Raw genomic sequence first — 13,296 nt, 5'->3', positions numbered from 1 at the left:
GCCCTACGTGATTCTCCCAATCCTCAGGGTGCCAGGTGTCGAATTCTCTCACGAAGCCTAACTTTGTCATTTCCCTCTCCACTTTTTCAAATTTTCCCGTGGTGCGCAGCCGTCTTCTGCCTTCAGTGGCAGGCACTGACCGGCTCTTCCGGGTTCTGCTCTAACACGCTTCACGGAATCCCACCCTTGTCGCCACTGTTATGTATAGTGGCTGACCACGTGGAGACAATGATGAGACGGCATAGTATGTAACACCTTTATTGCATACAAGATGGAAACTGGCTACCTCCTCCTTCGATGCCCCTTATAGCTGCGGCCCTCCCTGTTGCCAGCCAACCCGGTTGCTCCATCTTCCCGCCGGCCAGGTGACACCCAACCCAGTGCCCAGTATTTCCCGCTGGACAGGATGACCAATCAGGCTGCCTGACCTGTGCCACCTGATGTTAAGGTGACATACACAACACTTAATGTACCAATGGAAGATAAAGAAAGTGCAATTTGCTAGTATCAGGATGGCCAATGGGGGCAGCAAATTTTAAGCAGGTAGAGATTTCTCTCAGCTCAAGAACTACTGAAAAATGCTTTAACTCAGCCATGAGGAAGAGCCCTTATTCTGACTTTTATTTGTATAACCTGCTATGATGAACATTACACTTTTTTGCATCGATTTTGCAATGCAAAAAAGTGTAAGGTTCGTCGTAGCACCTTATACAAACTGGAAATTGTCCAGATGATGTTGGTAATTCATGCAGCAAGTAGGTAATACATTCAAACCTATCCATTATCAGATCAAAGCTGCTTTGTCAGCTTCTGTGTGCTAATGTGAGGACAACTCTGTTGTATAATGGATAGTTGAACAGGGCTCTTCAAATTTGGCCCCTTTATGACTTGTGGACTTCAACTCCCAGAATTCCTCAGCCAGGCATGCTGGCTGTAGAGATAAGTGTAATGTAAAACACCACGTGGTAATGGCTGGAAGGCTGTTGGAGCAGGGAGCTAGCTAACGGCTCCTAGTTCCTCAGACAACCCATCTCCAGTGCTGCTATTGGTTGCCCCTAGGTGGCAATAGGTTGCTTCAAACCTATTGGCTGCAGCCTAGGGGCCAGGGTATAAATTGCTGCATCTGCAGCACAGTTCTCTAGTTCAGATCCTGCAAGCAATAAACCATGATCTTTGCTGAACTCACTCGTCTCGTCTTCATTCCTGCGCAACGAACCCAGTACACAACAGTCTTCTTTTTACTGTGATGTTCTCTGGAACACCTCAGTTGATTGGATCAGAGATGACTTGGAAATGGTTTAAAGGAACATTTTCAGCTTGTAAGGTGGATAACAGTTTTGTTTCTTGTTCATAAAGAACTAGATGGTAGATTCCCTTATTCTCCCCTGTCTAATTATTAAAATAAAATGAGCTGGGCATGAAAGCTTGGAATAAACGTACAAAGGCGATGCAGGTTATTTCTAGTATTTGTACAACTGAAGGTGGAATACATAAAACTCTCACCTCCTGTTTTCCCCACAACGGTTCTGTTAGATGGGCTGAGAGAATGTGACTGGCCCAAAGTCACCCAGCTGGCTTTTACATCTAAGGGAGGCTCCAGATCAATTATTCAATCACAGTCTCTAGGTTTCTAGTCCACTAAACTACACCAAACCTATTCAAGTTTCTGCTAAAAGAGGGAAAAAATAATTCCAGAATGTTTGGGAGCAGCACTCTCACGAAATCAAAATTGGTGGACCACGGTTTTTCAAACAAACTAGATTTGTGCCACAGACCAATTGTTTGTTAAGTTTGAACGGTCACCACAAGAATGGCTGTAAATTGAGGACTACTTGTAGACTTATACTTCTTGCTTCAGAGGGCAGGACCAGAAGTGATGGGTTAAACTACAAGGAAGGAGGTTTAGGGGCTCAGAACTCAGCACTATTAGCCAGTGGAACAAAACTGTGACATGGTTCTTCTTCTTAAGTAGAAGATTCAGATAAGCCAAATGATGATCTATGAGAAATAATGTAAGGATCCTGTACTGAGCGAGGGGGATGTACTAGATGGCCTCTATGGTCCTTTACAATTCACAAGAATACTCGGAAAACAATGAGAATTTCTCTTTCCTCTGACTAGTTAGCATGTTTTCCTGGGAGTAGGGCAGGGAAATGGTACAGTTCAGCATCAAATCTGCTATCCTTATTAGGAGTGTTTGCCAACCCGTAGAGCTTAGGACTGCCCCTGATTTTTGTTCGTTCCGCCGGGACCTGAAGACCTGGCTCTTTGAGCTTTCCGGCCAGGACTGAGGATTTTTTAATTTTTTTAACTTATTGTAATTGGGTTTTTAATCAGAGATATAGGGGTTTTAGATTTTAATCAAGGAAAATTTAATCTATTTTAATTGCTATTAATTTTTGTATTGTAATGTTGTTTTAATTGCCTTGTGAACCGCCCTGGGTCGTACGGGAGAAGGGCGGTATATAAGTTTAATAAATATAAATATAAATATACATTTCCCCACATTATTGGGTTCAGAATTATAAGCCATTGTTTTGAGTTGAGATGTGTGAAATGTTATTGCTGTTTAGTCGCTGGTCAGTTGATTTAAGTGTGTCCATTCTTGGTCAGAAGCTGCTGTGATCTTCTCACCAATTTAGCTATTGCTCGTCCAGCTTCTCAAAGGTTAAATGTTTGATATGTTCTTGAATCCTACTGGAATCTAGATAATTTTGTGAACCATTGACAGCTCCTCCCTGACTTCCTCTGCCATTGTATGCAGTCCCACAAACAAAAGAAGTTTGTGGTACTAAAAACATAAGTTCAGTCAATCAATATCCAACTTCTCATGAAAAAAAAAGATCTCGTGAAGTTTGAATTGATTGATTGAAGGTTTTTTTTAGTCACACAAATGTCTTTTGTTTGTGGGGCTGCCCACAGCGATGCAGGAAGTGACGGAGGACTGCATTGGAGCTGGGAAAAAATCACACGGGTCCGATCGGGGGTGGGAAGGGGGGGCGTTTCTGCCACGCATTAACCAGTTCTCCGAGCTCAAAAGAAATTAGCTACCGATTCTACTGAACTGGTGTGAACCGGCTGAATCCTACCACTGGGTGAGGGGTGTTGGTTCTAGGGATCTTTGTCTTTCTAATCCCATCAGCTCAAAGCTTCCTGGCTCCAATCTTTTTGAAAGGATTATCAAATCTGCATTTCTACAGACCTGGTTTCTGCTTGGGGCAGAGAGACTTGGGCTTGCTTTCCTTTGGGGAAATATAATATTCTGTCCTTTGTAATATCCCCCACCCCAAATATTCCCTTCTCTATGAGGGTGGGTGGGTGTTGACTTCCAACAATTGAACACATGCAAATGACACAGGCAGGTATTAATAACATTATTCTCAAGCCTTACAGCTCAGTGCGGAAGACCAGGCCACTGCCTGCTAATAACCGGGAACAGATTTCATCGATCTTTTCATTTTGAGCCACAGTAAGATGCTCCTTCCAGCCTCCTACGATGCCTATAGGTGGGAAACAATCCAAGAAAACAAAATCAGTGAATCCTGTTTTCTGAGCTCTTTTACGACTATTTTTTTTACTTCAGCAATGGAGTGCATCCTTCTTTCTTTCAGAGGGTCCCTACAGTTGGACCAACCGGTCCCCACAGAGATTGAATATGAGGGCAGGAGGATTACAAATAGAACACCGGATCTGCGTGTGAATACAGATTGTCAATGAAATACAGGTAGTCCTCAATTTCTCTCAAAAATGGAGCCTGCCCTTTAAGGTCACAAGTTTTGATGGTAGTAACATAGGTCAGTCATGTGACTGACCCAATTTTACTCTCTTTTTTGCAGCAATCATTAAGTAGCCATAGTAGTCGTAAAACAAATGCGATGGTCATTAAGCGAACACAGCAGTCCTTAAGTGTACCAGTGGTTTGTGATGGGTATGGTTTCGCCAACAAGCAGAAATAAATACCAGTTTGGGGCAAAATGTTGTAAAGTGTCCATGTGACCATGGAAAGCTTAAATGACCATAATTGTGGCCTGCTTGCCCACCTGAAGTTCAGTCATGTGACTGTGGGGAGGGAGGACTCCTGACCATCATGTCAGAAGAATAATTTGGGGTTCCAATTTGAGTCGGGGCTGCACAAGAATAATTAAAAATGAGATCCAGACAGTTGCGAGGAAAGAAGAAATATTTATTCCTAAATGCAAAACAGTTTGCATTTAGGGGCAGGCTGCAAAGAAATGGTGTATAGCAGAAGATTTTTTATAGGGGGAGCTTGTCCGGAGTGTTACATGCTGATTGTAGGGTGACACTTGAAAGGTGCATCTGTGTGGTGATCTGTATGTGGGTGTGTTTATTCTTATGAATATGCAGTTCCCCTGGGAGACATTATTTAATTAACTCTGTGTTTGCAGACTTTATCCTTTGATATGTGGATTAGGTCTGGGTAACTTATTTTGTAGTTTGATGAAGTTTGCTAATTTGATTAACGTGGATACACTGATTCTTACACCATTGTGGATTCTTTTAATAGGATAGAATTGAATAACAGAGTTGAAAGGAACCTTGGAGGTCATCTAATCCAACCCCCTGCTCAGGCAGGAAACCCTATATCATTTCAGACAAATTGTTGTCCAATCTCTTCTTAAAAACATCCAGTGTTGGAGCACCCACAACTTCTGATTAATTCTTGTAACTGTCAGGAAATTTCTCCTTAGTTCTAGGTTGCTTCTCTCCTTGATTAGTTTCCATCCGTTGCTTCTTATCCTGCCTTCAAGTGCTTTGGAGAATAGCTTGACTTACTCTTCTTTGTGGCATCCCCTGACATATTGGAACACTGCTATTATGTCACCCTTAGTCCTTCTCTTCATTAAACTAGACATACCCAATTCCAGCAACTGTTCTTTATATGTTTTAGTCTCCCGTCCCGTGATCATCTTTGTTGCTCTTCTCTGCACTCTTTCTAGAGTCTCAACTAATATTTTAAGGGAAGATGAAAAAAGTATATAGAATAAAATATATTTGGATATAAAACTAACAATCAGAACTTCGAATCTGGGTCATAAGTAACCCCAGGTAGGTCCATCATAACTTTGAACAGTCACTAAGCGATTGTTCCTAAGTGAGAGACTACCTGTATTGAGAAGGTTCAGGGTAAAGCCATTCTGAATCCTGCCTCTAAAATGTCTTCCCGTGTAACTGCAACTGAATGCTAGTGCAGTGGTTCTCAATCCTTTCTTCACCACAGACCCGCTTTAAATACCCTTTGTGGCCACAGACTGCCAAGTCTTAACTCAAGATTTAAGTCATAACATTTCTTCAAGCCTTTGCAGACCCCCTGTGATGACATCATAGTCCCCCAGCAGTCCTGTGGATCACAAGTTGAGCGAAATGTTTTCAAAGAAAAACCAAGAAAGTCCAGTTGCCTTTTGAAAAGCACTTTTGGAACTTGCCTCCAGGAGTTGTGGGTGCTCCATCCCTGCAGGGGTTTAAGACAAGATTGGACAGCCATTTTTCTGAAATGATATTATAGGGGCTCATGTGTGAGCAGGGGGTTGGACTTGAAGACCTCCAAGATCCCTTTGAACTCTGTTACTGTATGCTGTCAACTCATATCCTAGCTACCGTCTCAGAACAAAAGATTCAACTTTTTAACTTTCTTTTCTAAAAAAAAAATCACAAATTGTGAGTGCCATCTAATGGACTAAGTAGAAAAAACCTCTTGCACGTACAATAGATTTCTGATTTGAAACTCTCCTGCTTTATATATGATCCACATCCATTCTTCCCAACTATTTGGCACCTTTTCCTCCTATCTACGGCTGCATCCTTTGTGGTTGAAACAACACTAGCAGTAAAATATATAAGGAAAAATCCTGTCAACCATGTACAACCAGTTGTTTCATCCCTGCTAATTCATGTATGCTGATAAATAATTAAAAATGAAGATACGCCCTAAAAATGCATCTACAGGCATTTTTTAATAGATCAAGTTATTCACTGCCAATTTCTGTTCTGGACTGTTCTATCCTGAAATGTCTAGATTTGCAAACTGGACAACTTAGAGTGTTCCTTCGCAACTCTTCTGAAGTTGATGCTTGTGCTTTGCATTTGTTTTCCCCCCCCACTATTCCTGAGTACTTCAGCAGCCCCTCCTATTAACATTCAGCTTCAGTTCTGTTCCTCACCTTTTCTTATGAAGGGTGACAAGTCTTGGTTCATCACAAAGGCAGGCAAAGTGCGGTAATTGGCCATGGAGTTGGCTTTCATCGTCTCAAATTTTGTATGTTCAGCGACCTCCTTCAGAACTGGTTCTGGGAGTTTGAAGTCGAGGAATTGAGCGACCTTCTGGATTTCTCTGTCCGGATCCTAGGACAAATATGGAGAGAATTCTTGCTATGTTTTGATGCTTTTTGACTGAAATGCTTAGAAAATGGAGCTTGCTCTTTTCTCAGTTAGTGAAAAAAGTAAGGTTCTACATTTAGGCAGGAAAAATCAAACGCACAGGTATAGTATAGGTCAAGGGTCGGCAACCCGCGGCTCCGGAGCCGCATGCGGCTCTTTAAGCCGTCTCCTGCGGCTCCCAGCCGCCCGGTGCATGCGCACCTCTTCGAATGGGCAGTGGTGTGCGCGCACCTCTCCAAATGGAGAGTGGCACCGCCCGTTTGGAGAGGTGCGCGCGCACCTCCCCAAATGGGCGGAGGTGCGTGCGCACCTCCCCAAACCTTTGGAGAGGTGCGCTTTCGGCAGCTTTGCAGACGGGCCGTGGCAGCTTTCTTGAAGAGCGGTGCCCCTGCCCATTCCGAGAGGTGCGCGCGCACCTCTCCGAACAACCGGAGGTGCACGTGCACCTCCCCAAACCTTTGGAGAGGTGCGCGCGTACCTCCGCACAAACGGACAGTGGTGCCGCTCTTTGAGGAAGCTGCCGCGGCCCGTCTGCAAAGCTGCCACTTTCGGCAGCTTCGCAGACGGGCCGCAGCAGCTTCCTCAAAGAGCGGCGCCCCTGCCCATTCCGAGAGGTGCGCGCGCACCTCTCCGAACGACCGGAGGTGCGCGCGCACCTCCCCAAACCTTTGGAGAGGTGCGCGCGTACCTCCGTGCGAATGGGCAGCGGCGCTGCTCTTTGAGGAAGCTGCCGCGGCCCGTCTGCAAAGCTGCCGAAAGCGGCAGCTTTGCAGACGGGCCGTCGCCGTCGGGCAACCGGGAACCGGTTCCATCTCACTTTAAAAAAAATGGCAACCGCGTGTGTCCGCGCATGCACAAAATATTTTTTGCGCATGCGCGTGCATGGACACACGCACGCGGCTCCCACTTTTTTTAATTTGTGATGGAACCGGTTCCCAGTGGCTCTTTTCCTTTTTTAGGTTGCCGACCCCTGGTATAGGTGGTACCTTGCTCAATAGTAGTAACTGTGAGAGAGATCTCAGAGTCCTAGTGGACAATTACTTAAATATGAGCCAGCAGTGTGCTGCAGCTGCCAAAAAAGCCAACACAGTGCTAGGCTGCATTAACAGAGGGATAGAATCAAGATCACGTGAAGTACTAATACCACTTTACAATGCCTTGGTAAGGCCACACTTGGAATACTACATCCAGTTTTGGTCACCACGATGTAAAAAAGATGTTGAGACTCTAGAAAGAGTACAGAGAAGAGCAACAAAGATGATTAGAGGTCTGGAGACTAAAACATATAGGAAACGGTTGCTGGAATTGGGTATGTGTAGTTTAATGAAGAGAAGGGTGAGGGGTGACATGATAGCAGTGTTCCAATATCTCAGGGGCTGCCACAAAGAAGAGGGAGTCAAGCTATTCTCCAAAGCGCCTGAAGGCAGGACAAGAAGCAATGGATGGAAACTAGTCAAGGAGAGAAGCAACCTAGAACTAAGGAGAAACTTCCTGACAGTTAGAACAACTAACCAGTGGAACAACCTGCCTCCAGAAGTGGTGAATGCTCCAACACTGGAAGTTTTTAAGAAGAGACTGGCCAGCCATTTGTCTGAAATGATATAGGGTTTCCTGCCTGAGCAGGGGGTTGGACTAGATGACCTCCAAGGTCCCTTCCAACTTCTTCTTCTTCTTCTTCTTCTTCTTCTTCTTCTTCTTCTTCTTCTTCTTCTTCTTCTTCTTCTTCTTCTTCTTCTTCTTCTTCTTCTTCTTCTTCTTCTTCCTTCTTCTTCTTCTTCTTCTTCTTCTTCTTCTTCTTCTTCTTCTTATTATTATTATTATTATTATTATTATTATTATTATTATTATTATTATTATTATTATTATTATTATTATTATTATTATTATCTGTCAGCTCTGTTCTCCAACAAAATGAGCGTTTTTATACCTCATCTTTGGGCCCTAACCAGAGCACCTTGTATAAATTTTCTCTTGTAATCATTTGTATTTTATCTATGTTTGCCTATATTATACCATCTACTGCAGCAGCCTCCAACATTTTGGGCACCAGGGACTGGTTCGGTGGAAAGAGCTTTTTCCGTGGACCGGAGGGGACATGGTTTCATGTGTTGCCTGCATCCCATGGATGGGGCTTCACTTGTTTGCGCAACCCACTTGCTGGCATGCTGCGGCCCGGTACCGGTCCACGGACCAGGGGTTGGGGACCCCTGATCTATAGTATAACACTGGCTTCCAGTTTTTTTCCAGCTGTGATTCAGAGTGCTGATTATCATCTCTAAAACCCGGCATGTTACAGGCCCAGTTTATCTATGGGATCACCTTCCTATCCATCATGTCCAATAGGATGGGTGCATCCAGATCCCTTCCCGTCCATGTCATCTAGTGGGTCCAGGAAGCATGCCTTCTGAGTAGCAGCCCCTGCCCTAGGAATCACCCCGCCACCCAAGATCTGGCAGGCCCCCCACCCTCCTAGCTTTCTGCAAGACTTAAAAAGCTTATTGCTCTTCTCTCCCCAGATATGAATCTGGTTATGGCTTCTTATATATTGGAGACTATTGGTTTAGGACACTAGGAATTGAGATCTTATTGTTTTGAGTTTTTTTAATGTTCCTGATACTGTTGTTCTGAGTTGCCGAGAGCTATGGCTCGTAAGATGGGCCATGCACAATGAACTTTCTTTAGGCCCTACCACTTGTATTTGTTATCTCCTATCTCATGTTTGAAATTTGTTTGGTGTATCCTGTGTGTATGTGCGCACATAAGGAGCTTACTTCTTTTATGTCTTCATAAAAGATATACAGAATTGGGTGACGGTCCTTAGCCTCCCACCAGCCTCGGACATGCTCAAACCAAGAGCCCCAGGCAACTGCAAAAAAAAAATGACAAGAGAATCTTGATTTACCTCACTATTCTTGCTGCTTCATAACTCTAGGACTACCACCTTTGCCCTCCAAATGGTTGTCATGGGTGATGAACTATCTTGGTTGAGAATGATGAGAACTATAGTTCTTGGGGAAATGATGCCTTTCAGCTTCTCAGATTTAAGGGAAAAATCATTAACCTTTTTTTCCAGAAGTCACAAAATTATCTTTAGTATAGAGAGATCCATGCCTCTTTTTCAAGAGTAGTTTGGTAGCTATACTGTAGGCCCAATGGTGACTGCCATCCAAAGTTTCCTTATGGCAACATGGGTGGCAAGTAAATTTAATAAATTAAATTGATGGTGATGGCATGATCACATATTGCTGCTGGGGATTCAGCAAACAATCGCCTCCCACATGCTTTTCATACCTATTATTTCTGTGGCTTCCACCTACTTTTTCCTGTAAGGAAGTTCTCTAAAAACTGATCCGAGTTCCCTGGCTCCGGCATCACCTGGTTCATGCGGTGAAAATGGTAATAGGAACCAATGGTGTCCTTAACATTCCTAGCGACATAAATGATCTGCAGAAAGGACAGAAAACCATAAAGACTATAGGATAACATTTTCATATGCATGCATACATATATCTATGTGGTTTCTAACAGTGCTTTTTTTGTAAAAAAAAAAAAAGGTTACAGAACTCACACACGTGAAATAACCTGCCTTGCCTACCCTACAAGGTTTACCTTTGTAATTGAAAAAAAAAAGCCTTCAATTTTTAATGTATCTACAAGACTAGGATTTTGTTCAAGGTAAGTTAATTCTATTAATGTTACCATGCACTGTGTGGCTTTAAATTACAAGAAGGCATTTTATTAATCTTTTGGGACATTTACCACTGGCATACCCATTTAGTCTAATAAGTGGAAATGTCAGCTTTCTTTGTGGAATGAAATTGGCCAAACTGCCGACCTTCTGATCGACAAGCTCAGCATCCTAACCCACTGAGCCACCACGTCCCTATTTTTTACCTTTTTACCTTTACCTCTACTGTAGGTCTACTTTACATCTGACCAATACATAATTAATATATATATATATTATTAATAATAATACCTCCAAATCACAAGACATTGGCTTTATTCTTATTCTTCCCCTCTGCAGTTTGAATATAAGGTATAAAAGACTAAAAAGAGATTTTCGTAGACATCCCAACCTTTGAACTACCCAAAGAACTGAAACAGCAAAGTTTCACTGCTGAGCAAGCTTCCACTCCAGCCGCTTTTCTTTCCTCTTGCTTCACCTCTTTTTAACCTCACACCCCACTTTCTCTAAGGCAAAACACTCACTCACCCTCTCGTGAAAGATGGCCTCCATGTTTATGTGACTCCCACCACCCCCATCAGCTTCCCCACCACATGGTCCGACCTAGCCAATCAATCCACGCTCTGGCTGTGGTGCTCCGGCACTGCATGGCTCCTCCTAGAGGAGGCAGACAGCACTGGAGGGGACCCCGCTCGCACCATACCACCAGCAGGGCATTTTCAAAAACAAACAAGGATAGGAAGAGAAACAATAGGCAAAGAATGCAACTCTGGAAAATCCGTCGAAAAAAGGTGCCAGAACTCCGTTCTGGTGCGTTGTATGACAAAAAAAGCCCTGGTTTCTAAGAGTTGACCCTGACTTGGTGGCACATAATCAAAATCATATACATACACATACACATACACATTCACACAAACACACATCTTGCTCTGTCTTATGTAATTCCTATTCACTGCCTCTTTTCCAGCACATAAAATTATCATAATCTGTCCAAGCTTCAAACCCTGCCAAATTCAACCTATTAAGCCTCTCACTTTTATGTTCCTACATTTCCTCTTCTTATGAGCATATAAGCTCTTGGTTTAATTTAGGAAGCTGAAAAGTGTACTGAGGCTGAATTCAGATGAGAATTAAGATTTGCTTTCCCTTGTAACGGGCAGAAGGAATGACTTTCAAGACAGGAGGAAGATCCTCTACTAAGATATTGGTCAGATAACAGAAATTTGAGTCTGGAACAGAATGTAACCCGAAAAAACATGTCAGACATGACTGTCCCTAGTTCTCATGAAGGTAAAGGAAGGGAAGACGGAAGTGCATTCAGACTTCCAAGATTCTATTTCCATAACCTTATAACAAAAGTAAGATTGGCCTGCATGACTTTCGTTTTCCTATCTGGTCTACCTTGAAAAACTGAGATTCCATCAACCATATTGCAGTTGTTCTAACCTTGCAATTCTGTTCCCAGAAGGAAGGTGGGAGAAGCTGGACTGGGAGGTGAGATTTCAGGGTGCGCGGGGAAGACATTGCCTCTGCTATTTCCAAACCTGCAACATGGGGATGGGGGTGGGTGGGAGAGGGATGGACATTGTTTAGGTTCGTGGTAAGGAAAACCTTTCTCATCAGCCCCATGAAGCAGTACGTGTTACTCACCTGAAGGTATGGGTTTTATAGGAAACAAGTCTATGAAGGGAATCCGTTCATATATGGGAGCCCTTGCACATTTCTGTTTGTCTCCTCCATGCTGTATCATGTCCACTATTTCTTGCATCCAGGTAGTCCCTGGTATGAGGAACGTGGAGAACAGATAGATCAATCTAAAGATTGGGTTCCTGTTCTTTGGTCTTTCTACTTTAAGCTTCGTACCTCTTCCCCCAAAACTATTTCGTCATGCTCTTCCACATCTCCTCCCCACTTACCTGCTTTGGGATAAGTGCAAATGAGAAGGTCATCAGGCTGGGCTTTAAAATTCCTTAAGAGCTCCAGATTTGCAGCAGTATTATCAAGTAAAGAGGTTCCTTCAACTTCCACCAGTTTTGAACGTTTCAGTAACCTTGGATCCAACTCTTCCCATTTACTTCTTAAAAGCTCCATGATTGAGTGGAAAAGCCAGGAGAAAGGAGTTTATGACCTGCAGAGATGTGATCACAAATCTTTGGGGTTTAGAGTTCCAGCTTTGCAAAGTTTCTTGCTCCAGAGTTCCTTTTGAATGAAAGAGTCACGTTTTCGAACTGCACTAAATTCATGTCTGTCTCCACCCACTTTCTCTTTTGTTTCCTAACATTTCTGCAAGGGCTGGAAATTTGATGATGTGCATATTTTCCAGGCAGCAGACACTCAGGAAAAACCTTCAGAATAAGTTCACATCTTGTGAGGTGGTTTGGGCTGAGAGAGAGAGAGAGAGAGAGAGAGAGAGAGCAATTGGCCGAAAGTCACCCACCAGATTTTACACCTGGAGAAGACTAGAACTCACGGCATCTTTGTTTCTAGCCCAACATTTTAACCATTACACCAAACTACCTCTACTTTTAATCTTAAGACTTTGTTTCTTATGTTCTTACTCCCTATCTTAAAATAGGATCACTTTGGTCTATGTTTCTTAAAACAACTTCTATCTTATTTAATACACATTTTTATGCCTTTCGCTCTATATCCTGATTCTAGAATTCCTATTTCTATCATTTCATACCTCTGTGGAGGTTCCCCCCCCCACTCCATCTTCAGCTCTTGTAGCCAAATCCAAATGCAGGTAGTCCTCGACCTACAACCACAATAAGGACCAAAATTTCCATTGCTAAGCAAGGCGGTTGTTAAGTGAATTGCACCCGAAGATATTTTCTTTTTTCTTGCCACGGTTATTAAGTGAATCGCTGCGGTTGTTAAGTGAGTCACATGATTGTTAAGCGAAACGATCTTCCCTCGTTGACTTTGATTGTCACAAGCTGGCTGGGAAGGTCGCAAATGGTGATTACATGACCCTGGGATGCTGCAGCCATTATAAATACGTGCTGGTTGCCAAGTGCTTGAATTTTGATCACCTGGGGATGCTGAAGCAGTGGAAAGTGCGGAAACTGATCACAAATCACTTTTCTCAATGCTGTTGTAACTTTGAAAAAACAACTGTTGTTATGTATTCACACATTATTAATGTTATATATATGTATTAAACAGGGCTGAGGTAAAAGCCGCGGCAGCTTTTGACAGCTGTCAAAAGC

The 13,296-nt window shown here is 43.2% G+C and overlaps 1 protein-coding gene across 1 annotated transcript; it reads right to left on the bottom strand.

Moving 5' to 3' along the window:
* Positions 1–3,387: 3,387 nt before the first annotated feature.
* Positions 3,388–12,175, bottom strand: LOC308678374 (sulfotransferase 1C2-like; the record flags this gene model as incomplete). The annotated part of the gene is made up of 7 exons (XM_081345521.1): positions 3,388–3,500; positions 6,180–6,360; positions 9,168–9,262; positions 9,714–9,840; positions 11,531–11,628; positions 11,735–11,863; positions 12,001–12,175. 7 exons carry the CDS (start codon positions 12,173–12,175, stop codon positions 3,388–3,390), a joined length of 918 nt encoding a protein of 305 aa, XP_081201647.1.
* Positions 12,176–13,296: the final 1,121 nt, after the last annotated feature.

The sequence above is a fragment of the Vipera berus genome (assembly GCF_964194415.1).
Source record: "Vipera berus genome assembly, chromosome: Z".
NCBI classification, from domain to species: Eukaryota; Metazoa; Chordata; class Lepidosauria; order Squamata; family Viperidae; genus Vipera; species Vipera berus.
The sequence above is the reverse complement of the archived record's forward strand: the minus strand, read 5'-3'. Positions and strand labels throughout refer to the sequence as shown.